Source organism: Stylophora pistillata, chromosome 7 (genome assembly GCF_964205215.1).
Source record: "Stylophora pistillata chromosome 7, jaStyPist1.2, whole genome shotgun sequence".
In the NCBI taxonomy this organism is placed as follows: Eukaryota; Metazoa; Cnidaria; class Anthozoa; order Scleractinia; family Pocilloporidae; genus Stylophora; species Stylophora pistillata.
The window spans coordinates 8,772,316-8,791,376 of record NC_142525.1 but is presented as its reverse complement, the minus strand read 5'-3'; the positions used below and the strand labels follow the sequence as shown (position 1 = coordinate 8,791,376).

General features: G+C 38.5%; 1 protein-coding gene across 3 annotated transcripts in view; it reads left to right on the top strand.

The window, feature by feature from the left end:
* The first annotated feature begins 224 nt into the window (after window positions 1–224).
* LOC111336997 (sodium/potassium-transporting ATPase subunit alpha-3) overlaps window positions 225–19,061 on the top strand; it is a 33,049-nt gene continuing 14,212 nt past the window's right edge. The window contains exons 1-14 of one of the 3 annotated variants that reach the window (XM_022943213.2): window positions 225–357; window positions 3,954–4,037; window positions 7,602–7,763; window positions 7,846–7,905; window positions 10,226–10,429; window positions 10,534–10,596; window positions 10,871–11,056; window positions 11,482–11,868; window positions 12,916–13,057; window positions 13,538–13,611; window positions 13,785–13,879; window positions 14,347–14,737; window positions 15,536–15,722; window positions 16,417–16,520. In XM_022943213.2, the coding sequence (XP_022798948.1) occupies window positions 3,963–4,037; window positions 7,602–7,763; window positions 7,846–7,905; window positions 10,226–10,429; window positions 10,534–10,596; window positions 10,871–11,056; window positions 11,482–11,868; window positions 12,916–13,057; window positions 13,538–13,611; window positions 13,785–13,879; window positions 14,347–14,737; window positions 15,536–15,722; window positions 16,417–16,520 (2,130 nt within the window). In that variant the 5' untranslated portion in view covers window positions 225–357; window positions 3,954–3,962. Of the gene's footprint in view, window positions 358–3,953; window positions 4,038–5,345; window positions 5,610–7,351; window positions 7,507–7,601; window positions 7,764–7,845; window positions 7,906–10,225; window positions 10,430–10,533; window positions 10,597–10,870; window positions 11,057–11,481; window positions 11,869–12,915; window positions 13,058–13,537; window positions 13,612–13,784; window positions 13,880–14,346; window positions 14,738–15,535; window positions 15,723–16,416; window positions 16,521–19,061 lie in introns of those variants that run through there. The other 2 variants (XM_022943220.2, XM_022943227.2) reach the window with 2 other exon arrangements.

The following is a 19,061-nucleotide window of genomic DNA, read 5'->3' as shown; positions in this document are numbered from 1 at the left end:
TACATAAGAAAGATGTGACCCAGTACCCATCTCGACCAGGTAATATAAGAGACGCACTGGAATCTTCAATATCATTAAAATGCACAAGGGAGGGGTGGGACGGGTTGAGCCAGCAGGTGCGACATCATGCTGTAAACCACCAGGTGCAAAAATATTTTACAATGACATCGATTCTTACTGGTTCTTTAAAATAAAAATGTCCGCTACAGCTACATGTATATAGTTGCTTGGGAGACTTAGCCGGCGTTTCCTTTGAGGAAGAGGTGTCAGAATTTATTTAGTGGTTGGTTTTGCTATGGAACGAGATTTTTAGCGACTGGAGAGTGACTGAAAACAAGTTAGTCTCTGGTGCAAGAGGTATAAGGATTAGTTTCGCTTTTTAATGTTAGAGTTATTTAATTATGTGGAGTACTCATTGTAATGTTCGAATCGGTTCTCAACTGATCGAAAAGCCTTGTGAGCTGTGGATAATTTTACTAGATTTTGTGATTTTTTTAAGAACTATACTTAGCGCTTGAATTTTGCATGGATTTGATAATTGAAGCCTTTTTTCATTAGCGCTCAGTAGCTTGTTTGAAGCATTTCAGAATAGGATCGAAAATCTATATATTATTCAGTTCATTTGCGGTTTTAAGTTTGTCCGGAACCGGTCTATAGATCTAGGCAAGGATATGGCAAGGGGGAAAATTATTACGAATAAGAGAAAAACCTGTGATACTGGGATTCAAAAGTCGTATTAAAAAAAACATCAGAATGCTTCTTCGAAAACAAGAAGCAATCCAGTACTTTGAAATAGAATCTCCCTTCGCTTTCAAATTCAAGACAATGATGGTCTGTTTTCAAATCGCTTCACCGACAACCTCGTGTTTGAATGACTACAAATATTCATATATTCCAGATTATCCCCTTTAAAATGTTGACGATTTCCGAACAACTTAGTCGCAAACTTATATTAAATTTGATCGGAGAAGAATCCGCAGAAACTCATAAAGTAATAATAGTGCTAAAACTCAGATCTTCATTCGTTTACATTTTCAATATCTTACAGTAGCAATCAGTTCCTAAATTTCATATTCACTCAGTTGCCGCGAGGCATGGAAAAACCACAGGCTTATACCACAGTGATAGAAACCATTATGGTCTACGTCTTCATTACGTATCGAAGTCGTGGTCAGTATTCATTTAAATTTCTTGGGCTAGAAAAGCGAGCTTTCGTCATGTCTAACAAACGCTTAAATCCTTAATGCGATTTTCCATGTTTTCTTATGGTTTTCCGCTTACTGCTTGATGTCATACTTTTTGAGTCTAACTCAAACATTTATGACGGTGTTTTCGTCTGTATAATGAGCACCTTTCAAGTACTGCAAACTGAAACAGCGGGTGTGGAATGATTCCTTCAGCAAGATAAGCAGTGTAGGCTCGGCGTTAAATACCCGCCTACCACAGTCGGACAGAAGTTAACTGCTCCACATCTATTGCCCAAAACGATCAGAAAAAAATTAAATTAATCTTACAGTTTAGGTAAACGCGATAAGAGTGCCATATGTTTAGTGTAGAAAAATTTGAAAGCTTAGGAATTACTGCTGGCCGCTAATATTTGCAGGCTAAAAGAGCTCTAACCTTTTTTTTTTCAGCGTAGAGCCCGGGAACAAGTGTAACTTTTTAGGGGCTAACTACTTACTATTTTAACATCGTAACGACGCGCAGCTTAAGAACTATTTTGGTTCAGTTCACTACCCGCGTTATACCGTCGTTCAACGAATCACTGTTCTAATAAATGGAAGTATCGCCAAAAAGGCTAGTTAGGAATTCACGGGAAAATGCTTGTACTACAGTTTCTTGGTGACCTGTAAAGAAAGTTAGACGCTTGCTCGAAGGAAAGCTGGACATTGTTGTTGTAATTGTTTTGTTTATTATGAGTTATTGGCTTGCGCTTGTATCAACGCGATGTCAAAAAATTGGTTTTAATTCTCTAAAAAATTTCTCGGTGCCAGAATGGTTGGCGTGTGAAAAGATGGCCGAATGTGAACAAATGATAAACACATGGTCAATCTCGGCTTGACTTCGTTCGCAATAAGTCCAAGACGTTGCTAGGAGGGATAGTCTGAAGTTCATTTAGTGATTTCAAAATACATTAAGTCACGTGATGGGGTCATTTGGAAGCAATACTTGGGGTCTTTAGCCTGCGGTCGCTTCCGTCACATGCTGCGCGCGCTCCTGAAATTCGAAACACCAACTTCCGTACAAACGAACAAAACAATCATATAATCAAATGTGGCCTTATTCAAAGCATCATCATTTTTCGATGGTTTTCTTTCTTAAGCTCAAAACAGTTTCCGTGCCATCTTTCAGATTTCAGTCTTAATGCGTTTTCAATATTTTCGATGGGCGCTTGATATTTAGCTATTAATTTCTGTGAGTAAAGCTAAATCTTCACGACTGCATTTAACTCCTGGAAGCCTCAATTCTGACAGAAGTAAGGGTGCTTCTTAGTCATAGATTTCTCTCTTTCAGCAATGAAGCTTTAAAAACATCCCGCGTATCAGACGCATAGCAATTTCAAGGCAAAGTAGCTATTTCTTTCGTAAAGAACCAGTCGCAAGCACAATACCTAACGAGACGAACAATTGACGACATGCAAGCCACAAGAGCCAAAAAGATAAGTATGTCACGTGACACCACAGCTGTACACCAGTATGAGCAGTAAAATATTCAGTCTGGTTTTTTTCTTCTTTTACCACTGACAGTTTTTCTAGGCCGATATTTTAAGATACAAACATGACGGAGTTATTATGTTATATTCGAACCAAATTCTTTTTAACACTCGCTGAATGCATATGGTAAAACACGCAACAAATGAAAATTGGCCGAAATCATGAACTAAGGCTTTATCCAGCAAGTTTTGAATTGAGCACTCTTTTGCGAACTTTTAAATGAATTTACTAAACTGTTGTCACTAAAAATTACATGCATTTTGTGACACATTCCCGCAGTATATAGATTCGTTTTGCTTCTGCCCCTCAATTGTGGTTTAAAATGTCGTCGAGGAGCTATACAAAGTATTCGACTATTCTATATATAGAGATAAGCATTTAATTCATTGTGACGTATTTGCAGACCTTTTGGCGGAAATAAGTTGATCTATATAATTGGATTTGGTCAATGCAGTGAAGAAGTTTTAATATAGGATCTTTGTGCAAACTACAATATTTTTGAGAGTTCTCAATTAAGTTTTTCTTGGATTTTGTACGTCAGAGTGCATTAAATTTAGTGCATATTTTTAAATTCTACGGATAGCGCCATCTCATGTGAAAATAGCATAGAATTTTGATGTGAATAATTGTGGATGAATAGTTTTTTTTTGCGGAATTAACAATCAGCGAAGGAAACTCAGACGGGAGAAATCCTAAAAGGTGATAAGTTTTCCGAGATAACTTTCTCGGCTTCACCAACCACTTGGTGAAATGATCATTGAAAGCGAATAAAAACTTCACTCTCCTGTGTTTTTGCTCTTCACTTCCCTTCCTTTTTCGGCTTCGTATATTTTAGCTGGCATGGCTTACGAGAAATTCTGTAACGATCTCGCAGATATTCTTTTCGTGCGTCACTTGCAACTTGGCAAAGAGAGCTTTTTCGCAGGTAAATTAATTCACGTTGCTTCGCTCAATTGCCATGACTGGCCGGCCTCATTAATTAGTGCACAACTAAATCACGCGGTTATCAATTATATTTATCCTCAGATCGTCTTAAAACAGTGAACTATGCCCTGTAGGTTAAACACATGAGTTAGATAGAGTTCATTTTTGTTTGGTTTCTCAATCACCAAATGAATAAGACATTTCCCGCGTTTGCATAAATTACGCAAGTTGAACTCTCAGTCATTTATCTGCCAAGTTTGATATCATCCATTTTACCACATCGTTTTACTGTTTATTCAATTATTTTCCTCCCAGCGGGGATCTATGGCTGAAAACAAGCAATTGCTGGGCGGACTGTACGTTCAGGAGAACTATGACGTGGATGGGACGCCGGAGTCGGTAAGCACATGTTTAGTTCAACAAGTTTTTGCTTGTTTTATCGCCCGTAAATATAGAGGACGTTGGTTCGGGGTTAAGCAGTCAATGTAGTTGAGTCAAATATCAAATTTGCTCTTCAAAAGCAAAGAATAAGCGGTACTTTAACTCTCCGTGGAAATTAAAGTCAAAGGAATATCGAAAAAGTGAGCACTAAAACCAATTTAGAGTGACAAAAAATTTACACCACTGCACGCGATCTCTTGAATATTGAAACTCGGCCAAATTTGAGTACCTGTTATGAACGAGCGTATTGCTCATTTAAACTTGACACAACCAATAAGATTTTAGCGCAGTTTCATTCATTACGTCTCGGTTATATCCTTTTCCATGATTAGGATTGGAAGATTGACCCCGAAGACTAGCGTTTTGAGGACTTAATTATAGTTTAAGATTCAGAAGAGTCAATTTGTATTTAAGTTGCGATTTCAGTCGTTGAGAATTCGGTGTCATTTTGGACTTGCTGGTGTAGAGCAGTTGTGATGTAATTCGATTCAAAGTGTCTTTCTGCGATTCATCCATTTCATTTTGTTCGCTGTTTTTATCTTGGTCATTTAAAATATCCATACTAAAATTGCTTGAGGCTGCTAGTTTTAAAGCCCAAAGTTGAAGAGGTATTAATATTTATGAATATTTGTTTTGTTCGGAGCCCGAAATTAAATCTCACTCATCATGACTTTTAAAATGTCCGCTTTGTCTGTATACAATTCGTTTCAATGACGATGGTAAAATCAGCTAGGTTTAGGGTTGCATAAGTCGATTTAAATGCTTAAATAATGTTTCAAACTTACAGTTCGTATAGAAGCCAATTATTGTTCGTCACGCTTCACTATTTTGTAGTGAATTAAAATAGGGCTCTTGGGTGCATTTTAAGAAATGATCACGTGAGTCAAAGTTCAATGGTTGAATTGAACAATGCTAAATCTCGCGAGGAAACCTATAGATGTCGTTTTCGATAAGAGATTTTGTAAGAGATAAATAAAGAAAAAGAGCAAACGGGTGTATGTCTTTACTGCGATAATCTGTAACAAAATTATATTCAAAGACCAATACTGACTATTAAATATTTATTGTGTTCAGTTCAAGTCGAATTCCTATGGTTAGCAATTACGCCAAGTATTGTATGAAAAAGGAAAATATTGATTGTTTGACGTATATTGGGTAAAAATACAAAGTCGAGAACGCCAAACAGGCGATATTGAGTTCAGCTGCTCTGTCATTGGCCTTTTTTCCAATTTATCTATACTGTATTCAGTGACCCGGCAATTTTGCAAGGCCGGTGACTGTGCTGTATAGTAGCGTCTACCGAGCGTGCTTGCTTCTCAGTATCTCGTGCTGCGAGCCGGCTAACTTTTGGACCACCAAGGCCGAAGGTTTTAGTTTGTTCAAGTCCTATCCTGGCAGTTTGGGATCTGAAAGCCGTTTCGTACCCGTTTTAAAACTGGTTTCAACGGCTTCAGCCACAGCTGGGCAACAGAGAAAATGAGCAAGGCTGGAAAAGCAGCGAAGGGTAGCGCCGAGGAGAAGGAAAATTTGGTAAAGTATGACCTTCACTCACTTCATGTCCAAATAACCAAATGGGGGTTTCCTATTCGCAATCGAGAACGATACGCTTAGCAAGCTCAACAGTGAAATTTCACCAACTTTTCAATTCTGTTGGAAACTTTGCGTGCTCTACGATGCCCGCTGTTGCCAAAGTGATCACATTCAGGAGAACGCGCCGTTCACTGCCGGCGAAGCTCAATCAATCTGCTCGTCCAAGATCTTTTTTAAACTTAGACTTGACAAACTCGAAACAAATTTGGTGGAAGAAACTAATAAATGAATTAACCGAGCAAATACAAAAACATAAGTTGCAAAATCAAACAAGTTCAGAACTCTAAAGCGATCTACTTCAAAGTTATCAATACTTAAATGTCTATTTTAGTTATGCATGACTGCTTCTGGCCTCTAATACCGGTGCATTTAAAAAGTTCGTTAATTAATCAACCTTGCGTTTGAACTGAAAAAAATTACTGCCTTTGACTGCAGCAGGAATTTTTAGTTGTCTAATAAATGTTTTTAAAAGCAACAAATAAATTTGTTAGGATTTCATCGAGTACTCACACATTACGTAACTCGTGACCACCGGCTGTTACACGCAAACATCACGTGTTCCTGACGTCAAGACGTCAGAACTGACCTTATCAAAGTACAGCGTTAACACTTAGAAGCATACAATTGAATCTTGCTAGTACATATATCCGGCTTTCAAGATTTGCTTATAGTGGTTTACAGCCGGTGCATTCTAGTGACTAACATAATGAACATCAGTAAAAATCCACACATATAATATGGCGAAAACGAGACAAAAACGCGCTGGTTACATGACAAAGCCAATTCCCTGTCTTGCAAATTGAGTTATTTACTATTCGAAGGTAGCAAATCAAATCTCGGACTTGAGAAATTATTTTCTAAGTAACGCAATATAAGCTAATGCACGTGGAAATAATTTTATACCGCTGTTCATGATAACAGGCTTCCAATAATGTTTATATTCATTATGCATTACAATATTACAAGGAAGATTGATTGGTTATTTAAAGCCGGCAGTTTACTAAGCAATGCATTTTGTAGGGTTTGGAAATGCAGTTTCATCCAAACCGAAAAAGCATTTTTTTTTTTTAAGTTATTGATGAGGTTTCAGGCCTGTGCTCGGACGCACGCAAAAAATAATGATGATAATAAGACAAAAATTATCAGTATTACACGTTCTGGCTTAATATTTCTTGTATTCATACTTTCAGTTCACTAATCTTAAAAAAAAAGGGTCCTTATCATGACTAGCCAGACAAACCGGAGCCAGTTTAAATCTAAAATAAGCAATCTATTAAGGTTCAGAACGAATATCTATACTCTGATGTATGAGTTACGTCGAGAATATATACATATACAGAAAAATGTTATCAGAGTTTTCATCTATTTATGTGCAATAGGAGATTGGTGCCAATTTATGAAAATTATTCCTGGTACATGTAACGTGGAGAAAATCTCGTGCATTTTTAGGAATAAATTGAATATTGCTCTGCTACATCGTAATGAAACGGCCGGTGAACGAGTGCCGTTGATGTCAAACTGACGAAACTTAAAGGCAACTTGATCTCGGAAATAGAGAACATTTTGTCAAATGAGTCATCCTGTGTCAAGATTAAAATCATATGAAGTGCCTAAGATCCGCAGGAAGAGGGAGATTTCGCACATGCCGTGAAATTTGATGTGCAAATTGAAGAGAGTTCCCGCAGGTCCAGTACGACCGCCATATTGGTTCGGACTTGCTGTACGTAGTTTTCCATTTAACTGTTCACGTGGTACATGATTGGCAGCAGTTATTTAATCTCCACGTGGGTTTCCACAGGGGTTGTGTTCTAAAATGGCCGACGTAGAGGAAGAGGAGGTGTAGGAAAATTGTTTGTTTCTTCAAACACCGTTTTGCTTTTGTTTCTAGAAACTTATAGCGAAACGTTTTTTTTTTTGCTTTCTTCTTTCCAGTTTGGGCGAAGTCAGAGTTACCGAGTCGCAACGACACCCCTAGTGAATGATGGTGCGGCTAAAAAAGATGGCGGAAAAACCGGTAAGAAGGTGTCGAAGCGAAAAGCCAAGAAGCTGGAAAAGAAGGAAAACCTTGAAGATCTCAAGAAAGAATTAGAAATTGTGAGTAGATCGATTACTGTCTGGCCTCTATTGTCAGTGAATAGAAGCAGCAGAAGTTAATTTCTCTTGTTCTCAATGGTAGGACTGGCATACAATCGAGTTGGATGAAGTGTGCAGGCGTTTGGAAACGAATGTGGAAAGAGTAAGCACATATTTTTTATGAATTCTTGTCTATTTTAACACTAGTACTTTGTCACTGAATCAGCATCAACGACTGTCTTTGACAGATTGTCTATTCTTGAGATCGAAATAGGCTTAATCGTTATATAACTTCTCGTTCAAATACACTTTACTTACAAGCCGGTTTACTACGCTTATGCAAATTTCAGAGCGTTTTGAAACATTAAAAATGTACGAAATATTGTATCGATTATCCTCTGATTGCTAGTCGCTGAATTTGTTCGACTGATCCTAAATCTTTAGCTTTCTTTGAAGATACGAACCGTAGTGATGATTTGAATTCATGATATAACGGTTGGGGTTGTTATTTACTAGTATCCTCGCTCCAAATACAAATCGAAATCAACGAAACGTAGTAAGATGCTTTATTAAATTTAAACCAACAGTCTTTTAAGCTTCAATTTTAGAATTTTCAAACTGAAAACTTTACTTTCATCAGCACGTCGTTTCTATCTACAGATCGGCTAGATGTCTGTTCAAAAGTAGAACTTGTATATTATCTGTGCGGTTTTCAATTTCGGTACAAACTTTCACGCGCAATTGGTATAGGCTACATCAAATCAAATGTTATTGTAAAAATTCAAACAGCAGATCTGCAGCGACGTGAAAGTTTCGATTTGCGTGAAAGTTTCGATTTGCATGAACGCGTCGATCAGTGTGGCCCGGTAAAGGCATGTTTTTGATAAGTCCAGCAAACGTGGGTTGTCAGTAAAAGCATTACAGTTATATATTATTCATGGCTTCGAATGGTTGAATGTGATTTTCGATTTGCTAGTAGACGATGGTGTAAAGTGATTTCTTGTCGAGAACGTTTCGACGCTCGGGCAATCATTAATTCATCGAAGAATTACGCCCATAGTACTTTACATTTAATTTTGTGGGTTTGAATCGGTTGAATCACCAAAGAATGGTGCAATTAATTTAATTTCCTTGACTCTACGAAATTATATTCTTTGTCATATCTCAAAATTCTGTTTTGCAAAACGCGGTTTAGTTTAACCCAGGGTTATGATCAGATTTGTCATCCTGCAGGTCAGGTGCATATAATTACATCGATCATTCCCATGACGTTTCCGTCACTCGCCAGTAGAAGAGAACCATAGACTTACAGACATAGAATTAATGTTTCTTGAAAGTAATCTTTCTTGTTTTCTTTCACGTCTGTAATCAGTATTTTAATCTCTATCTGCTTTGCAGATTATATATGTATCTGTTTTTGTTTGAAAGTGAAATTATTCTGATGTAACTAAGAAACAGGAGATAATTAAGTTAGAGCTCCATTCTGTTTTTTCTGGCAAGAAAATCTGAACAGACAAATAGTTTGCACAAACCAGAACAAACACAGCCCCTTACTTCATTATGCAAACAGTTCATGCATAAAGAAAACAATATCAAAAACAATAGATTATCTTTGAGAGTACAGCTTTGTTTTGGAATAATAGAGGGTTTCAAAGAAATCTTTCTCAAACTGGATAACACATTTATACTGCGACGAAGTACAGTCATGCATCATGAACTTGATTTGTTCAGACAAACTCGCAGGTCATGAACCCATTCAAGAATCACTTCACTTGGGAAATCAGAACATTTCAAAGGGGGAGGGTAGAAGAAATTTGTACTTTAAAAGTTTGCTCTTCAGAGACACAAGAAAAATTTTTTTGAAGGGAAATCTCTTGAATTGCATGAAGTGAAGGAGGCAAAGCAATATTCCCATTCACTATGCTTGTGAAACCATGTGAACTTTGCACATGTAGTAACATGATTTCGAGTGCAATTTGTTGTTAATAAACACAATTAAATTTTTTCAAAGACAATTTCGCGAACATGTGAGAGGAGTGCAATTTTTAGTCACTTATTTACACCAAATTGCACTCAAAATGATTTCATTACTTATTACTAATTTTTTTTTGAACGGATGAACTCTTGACAGCAGTTGTAGTAGTTGTAATCTGCATCCATAATTATTTGCACTGGCATTACTTGAAAAATGCACATGTTTTCAGCCAATCAGAACTGTAATAATTGACATGAAAAAACTATGTTCTAGTGAGGGCAGGGCTCGACACTAACTTTTCAACTTACTAGCCAAGTGGCTAGTGACATCTTAGATGTTACAACAATTTCAGTTTGTTTAGTAGCCAAACTGGCTAGTAGAAATTGAAAAACCACTAGCCAAAAGTGAATTTCTACTTGTCTGTAGCTGTTAGGGACAAGCCCTGGAAGGGCTCTTGACTTGCAAGACTTCACATAATGTTTTTGTTTGTTTGTTTGTTTTTTTATAGGGTCTTACTGTAGAAAAAGCCGCAGAAGTTCTTGAGCGAGATGGCCGTAATGCTCTGACTCCCCCACCCACCACCCCTGAGTGGGTGAAGTTCTGTCGTCAGCTGTTTGGTGGTTTTGCTATGCTGTTGTGGATTGGTTCCATTCTCTGTTTCGTCGCCTACACGATTCTTGTATTTACAGAAGAAGAACCACCTTCAGATAATGTATGCACACATGTGTAGTTAACAGCAACTACAATTGTGGTTATGTCTAAAATGGAGTCAAATCAAGGGCTAAATTTGTCTTTTATTTTTTTTTTCTCTTTCAGTTATATCTTGGGATAGTGTTGGCTACTGTGGTGATTGTGACTGGGATCTTCTCATATTACCAGGTATACAATGTTCACCCTTACTTAAGCATGCCAGGTAAAAGAAATGTTCAAACACTTAGAGGAATTCCTGTTGAAGAATTGGAAGCAATTTTAGGCAGTAAAAGGAGTTACTACAGGCAGTGAGTTTGATCTGGTTGCTGCCTGAAATGGAGAAAACTGGGCATGTACAGAGTCTAGTACTCAGTACATTTTATATTAGGTTTGTCTTTGCTTTTACTTGTAAATTATAGAAGTCCCATCTTAACAATGACAATGGTGATGTTTCATATTTCAGGAAGCTAAGAGTTCTCGAATCATGGACAGCTTTAAGAATTTGGTTCCCCAAGAAGCAAATGTTTTGCGAAGTGGCGAGAGACGTACTATTAATGCAGAAGAAGTTGTTGTCGGTGACATCATTTTTGTGAAAGGTGGTGACAGAGTTCCTGCAGACATCAGAGTAGTAGAAGCAAGAGGTTTCAAGGTATAGCAACCTGCTTCCAAGACTAATTCCTTAAAAAGTGCCTAATCTTTTCCAGAAAAATTCAGTCCCCATTACAAGAGCATAATTTGGTTTTATTGACTGAAATGGAGAAAACTGGCCACTGTTAAGAGTTTTTAAAGCTGATATTTCAAGTATTAGCCCTTTGTCAGAGGAAATGAAGGAATTATGGGATGTGTGTGGTTTATATACAGAAAGATGGAGCTATGCCATTGTTGAAAAGATGGTAACATGATCTATGGCATTATGTGGCCTTTCCCTTTATCTAGGCAATTCAGAAAGCAGTAAAACTCTACATCAAAAATTTATCTTTCAAATTATTATAAACATCATTGTCACTTGCCTGTCCTAATTATCCTGCTATTTAATTATATTAAGCACAGTTGTTGGCACATTTTTATTTGAAGGTGGACAACTCCTCACTCACTGGTGAATCTGAGCCCCAGAGCAGAGGCCCTGACTGTACCAATCAAAATCCTTTAGAAACCAGGAATCTTGCTTTCTTCTCAACAAATGGACTGGAAGGAAACTGCATTGGTATCGCTGTGCAAACTGGAGACAACACTGTCATGGGACGTATTGCTAACTTGGCTAGTGGTCTTGGCTCTGACAAAACTCCAATTGCTATTGAGATTGAACATTTTATCCACATCATTACTGGTGTTGCTGTCTTCCTTGGTGTCTCCTTTTTCATCATCGCATTTATTTTGAAGTACAACTGGCTAGAAGCTGTGATCTTTTTGATTGGTATCATTGTGGCCAACGTACCAGAAGGTCTTCTTGCAACTGTTACAGTAAGTGTGGACATTCATTTTAATCCAGAGTTCTGTGTGAGAGAATGCACAAAACCTTATCAGACTCATCTCCAGTTTCTCAGGAAAAATTTGTGTGACTTTTCATGTGAAACTCCACAATCTTCTATTTGAACTGTTGGGCCACTTCATGAAATTTGTTTTTCAATGGAAATCATTGTTTTTGAGAAACCAGATGCTCCAAGAATTGATCTTTATTCAGCTACTTAAGGCAGAGTTGTGATTATGTGAAGGTGTAGTCTTATCGTCCGGGTGAGTGTAGTCCTGAGAAGGACTGTTGTCGGTGGTAGTGATTGACGTTTCGACAACCTGTGCGGAAGTCATCATCAGAGTCAAGTGAATGATTGTTGTCAGTAGAATATTCTTATTCCAGTTCGTGAATAAGAACATTCTACCGACAACAACAATCATTCACTTGACTCTGATGATGACTTCCGCACAGGTTGTCGAAACGTCAGTCACTACCACCGACAACAGTTCTTCTCAGGACTACACTCACCCGGACGATAAGACTACACCTTCACATGTTACCCCGGGGTTCAAACTATTTACTGCAGAGTTGTGATTAGGAATTCTAATGTGACATGATCTGAGCAGGTGGTTCAATTGAACTATGCTTGCAGTGCAGCATGCCTCCCTGGAAGGATCCAGGGACAGGCTTCCCTGGAAATCATTGAAATTTGATTCTCTCTGAGACATGATTTACAACCTTCTGGGACAAATTCGACTAATCTTTTTTGATGTTAGATTAATTTTAAAAAGTAGTTGTTTCCTGTTTTTGATCTCAATTCACAAAGTTACTGGGGAAAAATGGTCCGAGTTTTTTTTTTTTTTGCTTCTTATCAGCTTCTAATGACAACCGTGGCTAAGGTAAAACTTATCTGGTCATTTTTCATGTGCATGCACATGTAGTTGGACAGGTACTATCCCAATGTCTTTGATAACTGCATGTCCAATGCCTGCAAACTAGGATTTTAATGTTTGCATTAGTTGAAATTTAAATTCAATGTTTTCCTTTTCTTTGTGAAGGTGTGTTTGACCCTCACAGCTAAAAGGATGGCTTCCAAGAACTGCTTGGTGAAAAATCTTGAGGCTGTGGAGACTCTTGGCAGTACATCAACAATCTGTTCTGATAAGACTGGTACACTCACTCAAAACAGAATGACTGTGGGTAAGGAACCATTGTTAGCACTTTTATACCCTGATCATAATCAGAAAATACACTGATTTGTTTCTTATTTAACCTGCTGGCAGAGGCGTTTATTTTTTAACTTCCCGTACGGTCCACATAGAAATAAAGCCCTCTGTGCTCGGCCTGTTAAATCTTCTTCAAGCATGCGTGGCCTGTTGCGTAGAAACAAATTAGTTCCTGGTAGTACTCGTTTAACTAAATAGGATGCGTGTGCATAAAATATTTAGGAGCCAAGTGGCTACCTGAATAAAAAAGTTAATTTTACGCCCTGTAGTGCCAACTTAGATGTTACAACAATTTCAGTTTATTTACCAGCCAAACTGGTGAGTGGAAACAGAAAACCACTATCCAAAACTGAATTTCTACTCGTCTGTAGTTAGTTGGCTACTGTTAAGTGTTGAGCCCTGCTTTTATCCAGTGGCCAAACCTACATTTAATTGCATTTGGTTGTACTTTCAGCCCACATGTGGTTTGACAACGTAACAATTGAAGCTGACACAACTGAAGATCAATCAGGAGTTTCCTTCAATAAGGTGAGAGACATTTTCAGCTTTCAAGCTCTCTTGCTCAGTGGGCAAAGCCCAAGATAAGCTCTGATTCAAACCATCTGAAGAGTCATTGGGAGGGTTTTTGAAAAGAAGTGGATTCTGTGGAAAGAACCATTTTTCAGGTTCCGTCAACATTCCTTTTTTTTTTTTTTTTCCAGACATCAGATACATGGAAAGCACTTGCTCGAATTGCTGGACTTTGTAACAGAGCAGTATTTAAAGCTGATCAAGACCATGTTCCCATTTTGAAGAGGTATCTTGTGCTTCTCTCTCTCCTCTCTCTCTCCTCTCTCTCTCCTCTCTCTCTCCTCTCTCTCTCCTCTCTCTCTCTTCTCTCTCTCTTCTCTCTCTCTCTTCTCTTCTCACTCTGTTCTCTCTCTCTGTTCTCTCTCTCTCTCTCTCTCTCTCTCTCTCTCTCTCTCTCTCTCTCTCTCTCTCTCTCTCTCTCTCTCTCTCTCTTCTCTCTCTCTCTCTCTCTTCTCTCTCTCTCTCTCTCTCTCTCTCCTCTCTCTCTTCTCTCTCTCTCTTCTCTCTCCTCTCTCCCTCTCTTCTCTCTCTCTCTTCTCCCTTTCTCTTCTCCCTTTCTCTTCTCTCTCTTTTCTCTCTCTCTTCTCTCTCTCTTCTCTCTCTCTCTTCTCTCTCTCTCTCTCTTCTCTCGGCAAAACCTGGCGCATGCGTATACGTTATTCAGCTCTGTCTGACTGGAGTGTTTTCTTACAGGGATTGCTCCGGAGATGCCTCAGAATCTGCCCTGATGAAGTATGTGGAGCTGTCAGAGGGCAGCGTGAAGGAAATGAGGGATAAACACCCCAAGGTTGCTGAGATTCCATTCAACTCCACCAACAAGTATCAAGTCTCCATTCATGAAAACCCAGATCCAGATGACAAGCGCCATATTCTTGTGATGAAGGGTGCTCCCGAGAGAATCCTAGACCGTTGCTCGACAATTTTGATGAACGGCGAAGAAGTCGCTCTTGACGAGAAGATGCAGGAAGCTTTCAATGCTGCTTATCTCGAGCTGGGAGGCATGGGTGAACGTGTGCTTGGTTTCTGCCATTTCTTTTTGCCCTTGGAAGAGTTCCCTCCAGGATTTGAATTCAACACAGATGAGGTAAATACCAGTGCTTATGATTTCTGCACAGATGCGCGGACTGCATTTCGATGAACGTTTAGTTTGGGAAGTTAAGGTTCACCCTTTAGCTCCCAGAAGTGATTAACTTGTAACTTCTCGCTATGATATTCATATATTATCCAGCAAACAGGTAATGAGAATACTCGCTTATCAGGTACGGGTTGTTAACTTGATTAAACGCTAATGCAAAATTGTCAAAACTAACTTACAAGGAAGTAAGTAGCAGCCAGGGCAGTGAATTAATAATCAGATCTTGGAAGTCAACTGTTATCCCATTGGTATCAATCGGACTCAAGAACGGGACTCGTCGATCTTTGTTTTGACACTTTGACATTTATCGCTGGACATTTTTTAATTAAAATTTGAAGTTCTCATGGTCAATCTAAGCTAAGGGAAAGTGAAGTTAGTTTGAGTTGACAAGGATTCTGAGTTAACAGTTTGCACCCTAACGTCAATATGCATATTCTCTATAGGAAATTTTGTTTAACAATCAAGAACTTGTTTAGTTGGTGATCATTTCCTTTATTCTCGTGACCTAAATGTGTGATTCAGGCATAATATTGTAAGAAGAAGTTAGATGCCAGTCACTCTTAGTTGTTAAAGTTTTAATCAGGTTCGAGTCAGTTGATAGTTACTGACTAGGATCACGCGTCACGCGGTCAAATCCGACGCAAATCAGATCTTGTTCGGGTTAGCAGGGGTATCAAGTTAGCAGGGTTCTACTGTATGTGTAGTATGATGTCTGAAAGTAATTTCTTCTATCTCTTTTCAACTCAGCCCGTCAACTTCCCTCTTGAAAACCTGTGCTTTGTTGGCTTAATGTCCATGATTGATCCTCCACGCGCTGCTGTTCCCGATGCCGTCAGCAAATGCCGCAGTGCAGGAATCAAAGTTATCATGGTGACAGGTGACCATCCAATCACAGCTAAGGCCATCGCCAAAGGAGTTGGAATTATCTCAGAAGGTAACTGTGTGGTAAAAGATGCTCTTCTGTAGAGAACTTAAGTTACATAAACCCGACTCGTTGAGTAATCCTGTGTTGAAACTGTCTGGTGTGTTTGTTGTAGTTCGGCACGCAGTTCTCTAGTATTGAATGCACTTTTCTCCTCCTTTTTTCCTTGGTTCTACGCTCGTGAAAAGACGAAAACCATCTTTCGCTCTTTCTTTACTAAGCTCAAAATTTACCAAATAATTTGAATATATCAACAAAGTTGAAATGGTAAATTGGCCGCCGTTACGATTATAAAAGCTGACGTTTCGAGCGTTAGCCCTTCGTCGTAGCGAAAAGGGGAATTGTGTGTTGTATGCGCTTTTAAAGGCAGAAAAAGGAGCTACGTGATTGGTGGGAGCATGGCAACGAGAAAAACAGGAATAAATTAGTGGAATGAAAAGCGTTCGTTCGAAACGTCAGCTTTAAAAATCGAAACTGTGGCCAATTTACTATTTCAACTTTGTTGATATATTCAATTTATTTCGTTACCCCCACCGACGCAGCCCCAAACAGTTTCTTTAGAAACTATCGGCCTTTATTCAAAATTTACCATCTTTCTTATTGTAGGCTGTTACTCGTATCGTCAAGGCAGGAAGCAAAAAAAAAATTGTGTTTATGATAGTCGTTTGGATAGAGTTCTAACCACCAAGCATTCTTTGTCTTCCAGGAACTGAGACTATTGAAGATATTGCTAATCGTCTGAACATCCCAATAGAGGAGGTTGATCCAAGGCAAGCTAAAGCCATCGTTGTTCATGGACAGCAGTTGAAGGTAAGAGAAGAAAAGTTGCAGCAGATCAACACTGAGTGTATTGATGACTTCTTAAGCAGTAAACCGCACTTTCCATAAATTTGCTGGCTCAATAACCCACGCAGGATGTTGTGAGAACACGAGAAACGTTTGTAAATGTTGAACCTGAAGCGAGTGGTTTGCAAAATTTGTGAGTGTTCTTCCACAATCCCGACTGGGCGATTTCGCTTGTAAACCGACGGAAAAAGTGGTCTGTTACATTTATAAGCTACACTTCCATTTTCTTTGGGTTAAGCAGCGCAATAGACGGATTTTTGTCCAATCAGGACACTCGTAGTTGTTAAAGAAGGATTCGTTCAAATATCAATTGTTTTCCTGCCCTTTGTGGTTAAGCCGCTGAGGACCGCGGGCTTCGGTCATTTTTTTTTTTTTTTAGCGGCCATCTTGCTTTTGTTATGTTTTTAGCTCGAGATAAAATATTTTATTGACGATCTCTTCATGCGGAAGTCATCATCAGAGTCAAGTGAATGATTGTTGTCAGTAGAATGTTCTTATTTCTCTCTCTCTCTCTCTCTCTCTCTCTCTTGATGTAAAGTTCACCACTTTTGTAACCTTTCATCTCCATCAATATAATTTAATTGTCGACACTTTCAATCAAAAACTGATTACATTTCAAGCTTTAGTAGAGTGTGAGGAAGCTCTCCTGTTAATTTGGCTTAATTAGATCTAATGGCCGACTTTTGACAGCTGTTTTAACCTCAAAAGGGTTCAAATGTGCCACCTGTCAGGGTAACGGTCTTAAAAAAAGTTAAAATCCAAATTTTATTTCGCGGAAACGGATATATACAAGGCCAATATATACCTGTGTATTCCCTCTCTTACCCCATTAATTTTAAGAGTGGTTTTGTGAACATTCTAAGAAAACAGGCTGTAATGATATGAACTTTCATGTCGAGTCAAGTTTAGGATTTCAGTTTTCGACCAAAGTTGTCATTGTGAACTTGCAAACGTCACTGCGCCCAAGACATTCGACGAAAAAACATGGAACAAGGTTCAAAGTGTACGCTTGCCATTTGGCATTGTGTCAGCAAAGTTTCAAAGTTTTTCCGCTTTCCATTTTTTTTCTATGTTCAGTTTTCCACAACACTATCTATCGTTCAACCGGGTTACGAAGGTGCCATTTTTGTAGTAATTTGCTAGAAGTTCCAACATTGAGAAAATGGAATTTATTCAACTCGGATTTAAATATCAGTTGGTCGAATTAATGATTATAAGTGCATCTTGTTGTGATAGCAGTTGCAAGCTCGTAGCTTTAAAGCTGTTTTGACACGAGACAATTTTCTCTACACCTAAGCAATTCTGCGTCCTGTATTGGTGTCTTTGGCAGACTCACTAGGTAGTGTTGTGCTGTTTAACATCATATGACTTGTTATCCTCTGTAGCTTTCAATGTCGTTGATTATCTGAGGTAGTCTTTATAAGGATGCCAATGTACGATGTTGCTAAAGAGAGTGTTTGGAGTCCAGAGCCTACACTTGCGAGGCAACTTCATGAATCATTGAGGGCGTTACGTATGCCTTTTGGGACCCAGTACTCCTTAAAGTTTAACAAATGCTGTTCTCAGAATGGCATTATCTTTTAGTTTTTTCTTTTTAATCACAAGAATGAGCCTGTGACCAAGAGCAGCAAACAACAACTGCCCTTTCTGTTTTATTTATTTCAGTTTTATTTATTTTTCTGTCCATTACTGAATATTATACAATAGCCATACATGCAGAGTTCATCCCGATGTTTATCAAGACACCTAAAAGAAACTGACTGACTCGTTTTAATCTATTGTAAACAAAGAAAATTGCTTTCCAGTTAATATGTGAACCAAAAATATACTCAGAAACGCACTTGGAGGATATGACTAAAATTACGCGTAACTAAATGTGCGAGGTTGATTTGAATTTTGCTTGAGGGGCGGGGCAGTAGAAGGGGAGGGGGGGATTTAGCATTAAAAAAGCTATTGATGATCCATTACTGTGCTCTTCTCACTAGTTCACTATGAACACCTTTCAAGTTCTGTGAATCCTTTGTGACCCACTGAAATTAGTCAGATAAAGAAGGATGGTTGGCAAGATCAGTTACCGTGAAAATTGGGGAAAATTATAAAATTCAAGAAGTTGGAGCGAGGTCCAATTTTTCCAGGTTTATTGTCTGGCAATACAAAAGTCATCCAATGGCTCCTTCAGGAAAACTGTAAAATATTTCTTCCTTTTAAATGCATTGATTGTTAGAAACACCCCGATCTTTAAAGAGTTACGACATTACAAATGGTAGAAAGATCATGGTCCTTCACACGCGCATATGCATGTGCGCTCAGATGTCGGGCTTGGGGTAGCAAATGTTGGGCTCTGGGTTTCACTGTCCAACGTCCAGAACTTTGGAACAAGTTTTGGACTTGAGTGAAAAGTTCAGAAACTGCGCTAACTCTGCAACATACCAAACATAATTGACGGTTGCGACAATTATCAGTTGACAGGTCCGTTAATTTAAAGAACATGTTAACATAGCTGGG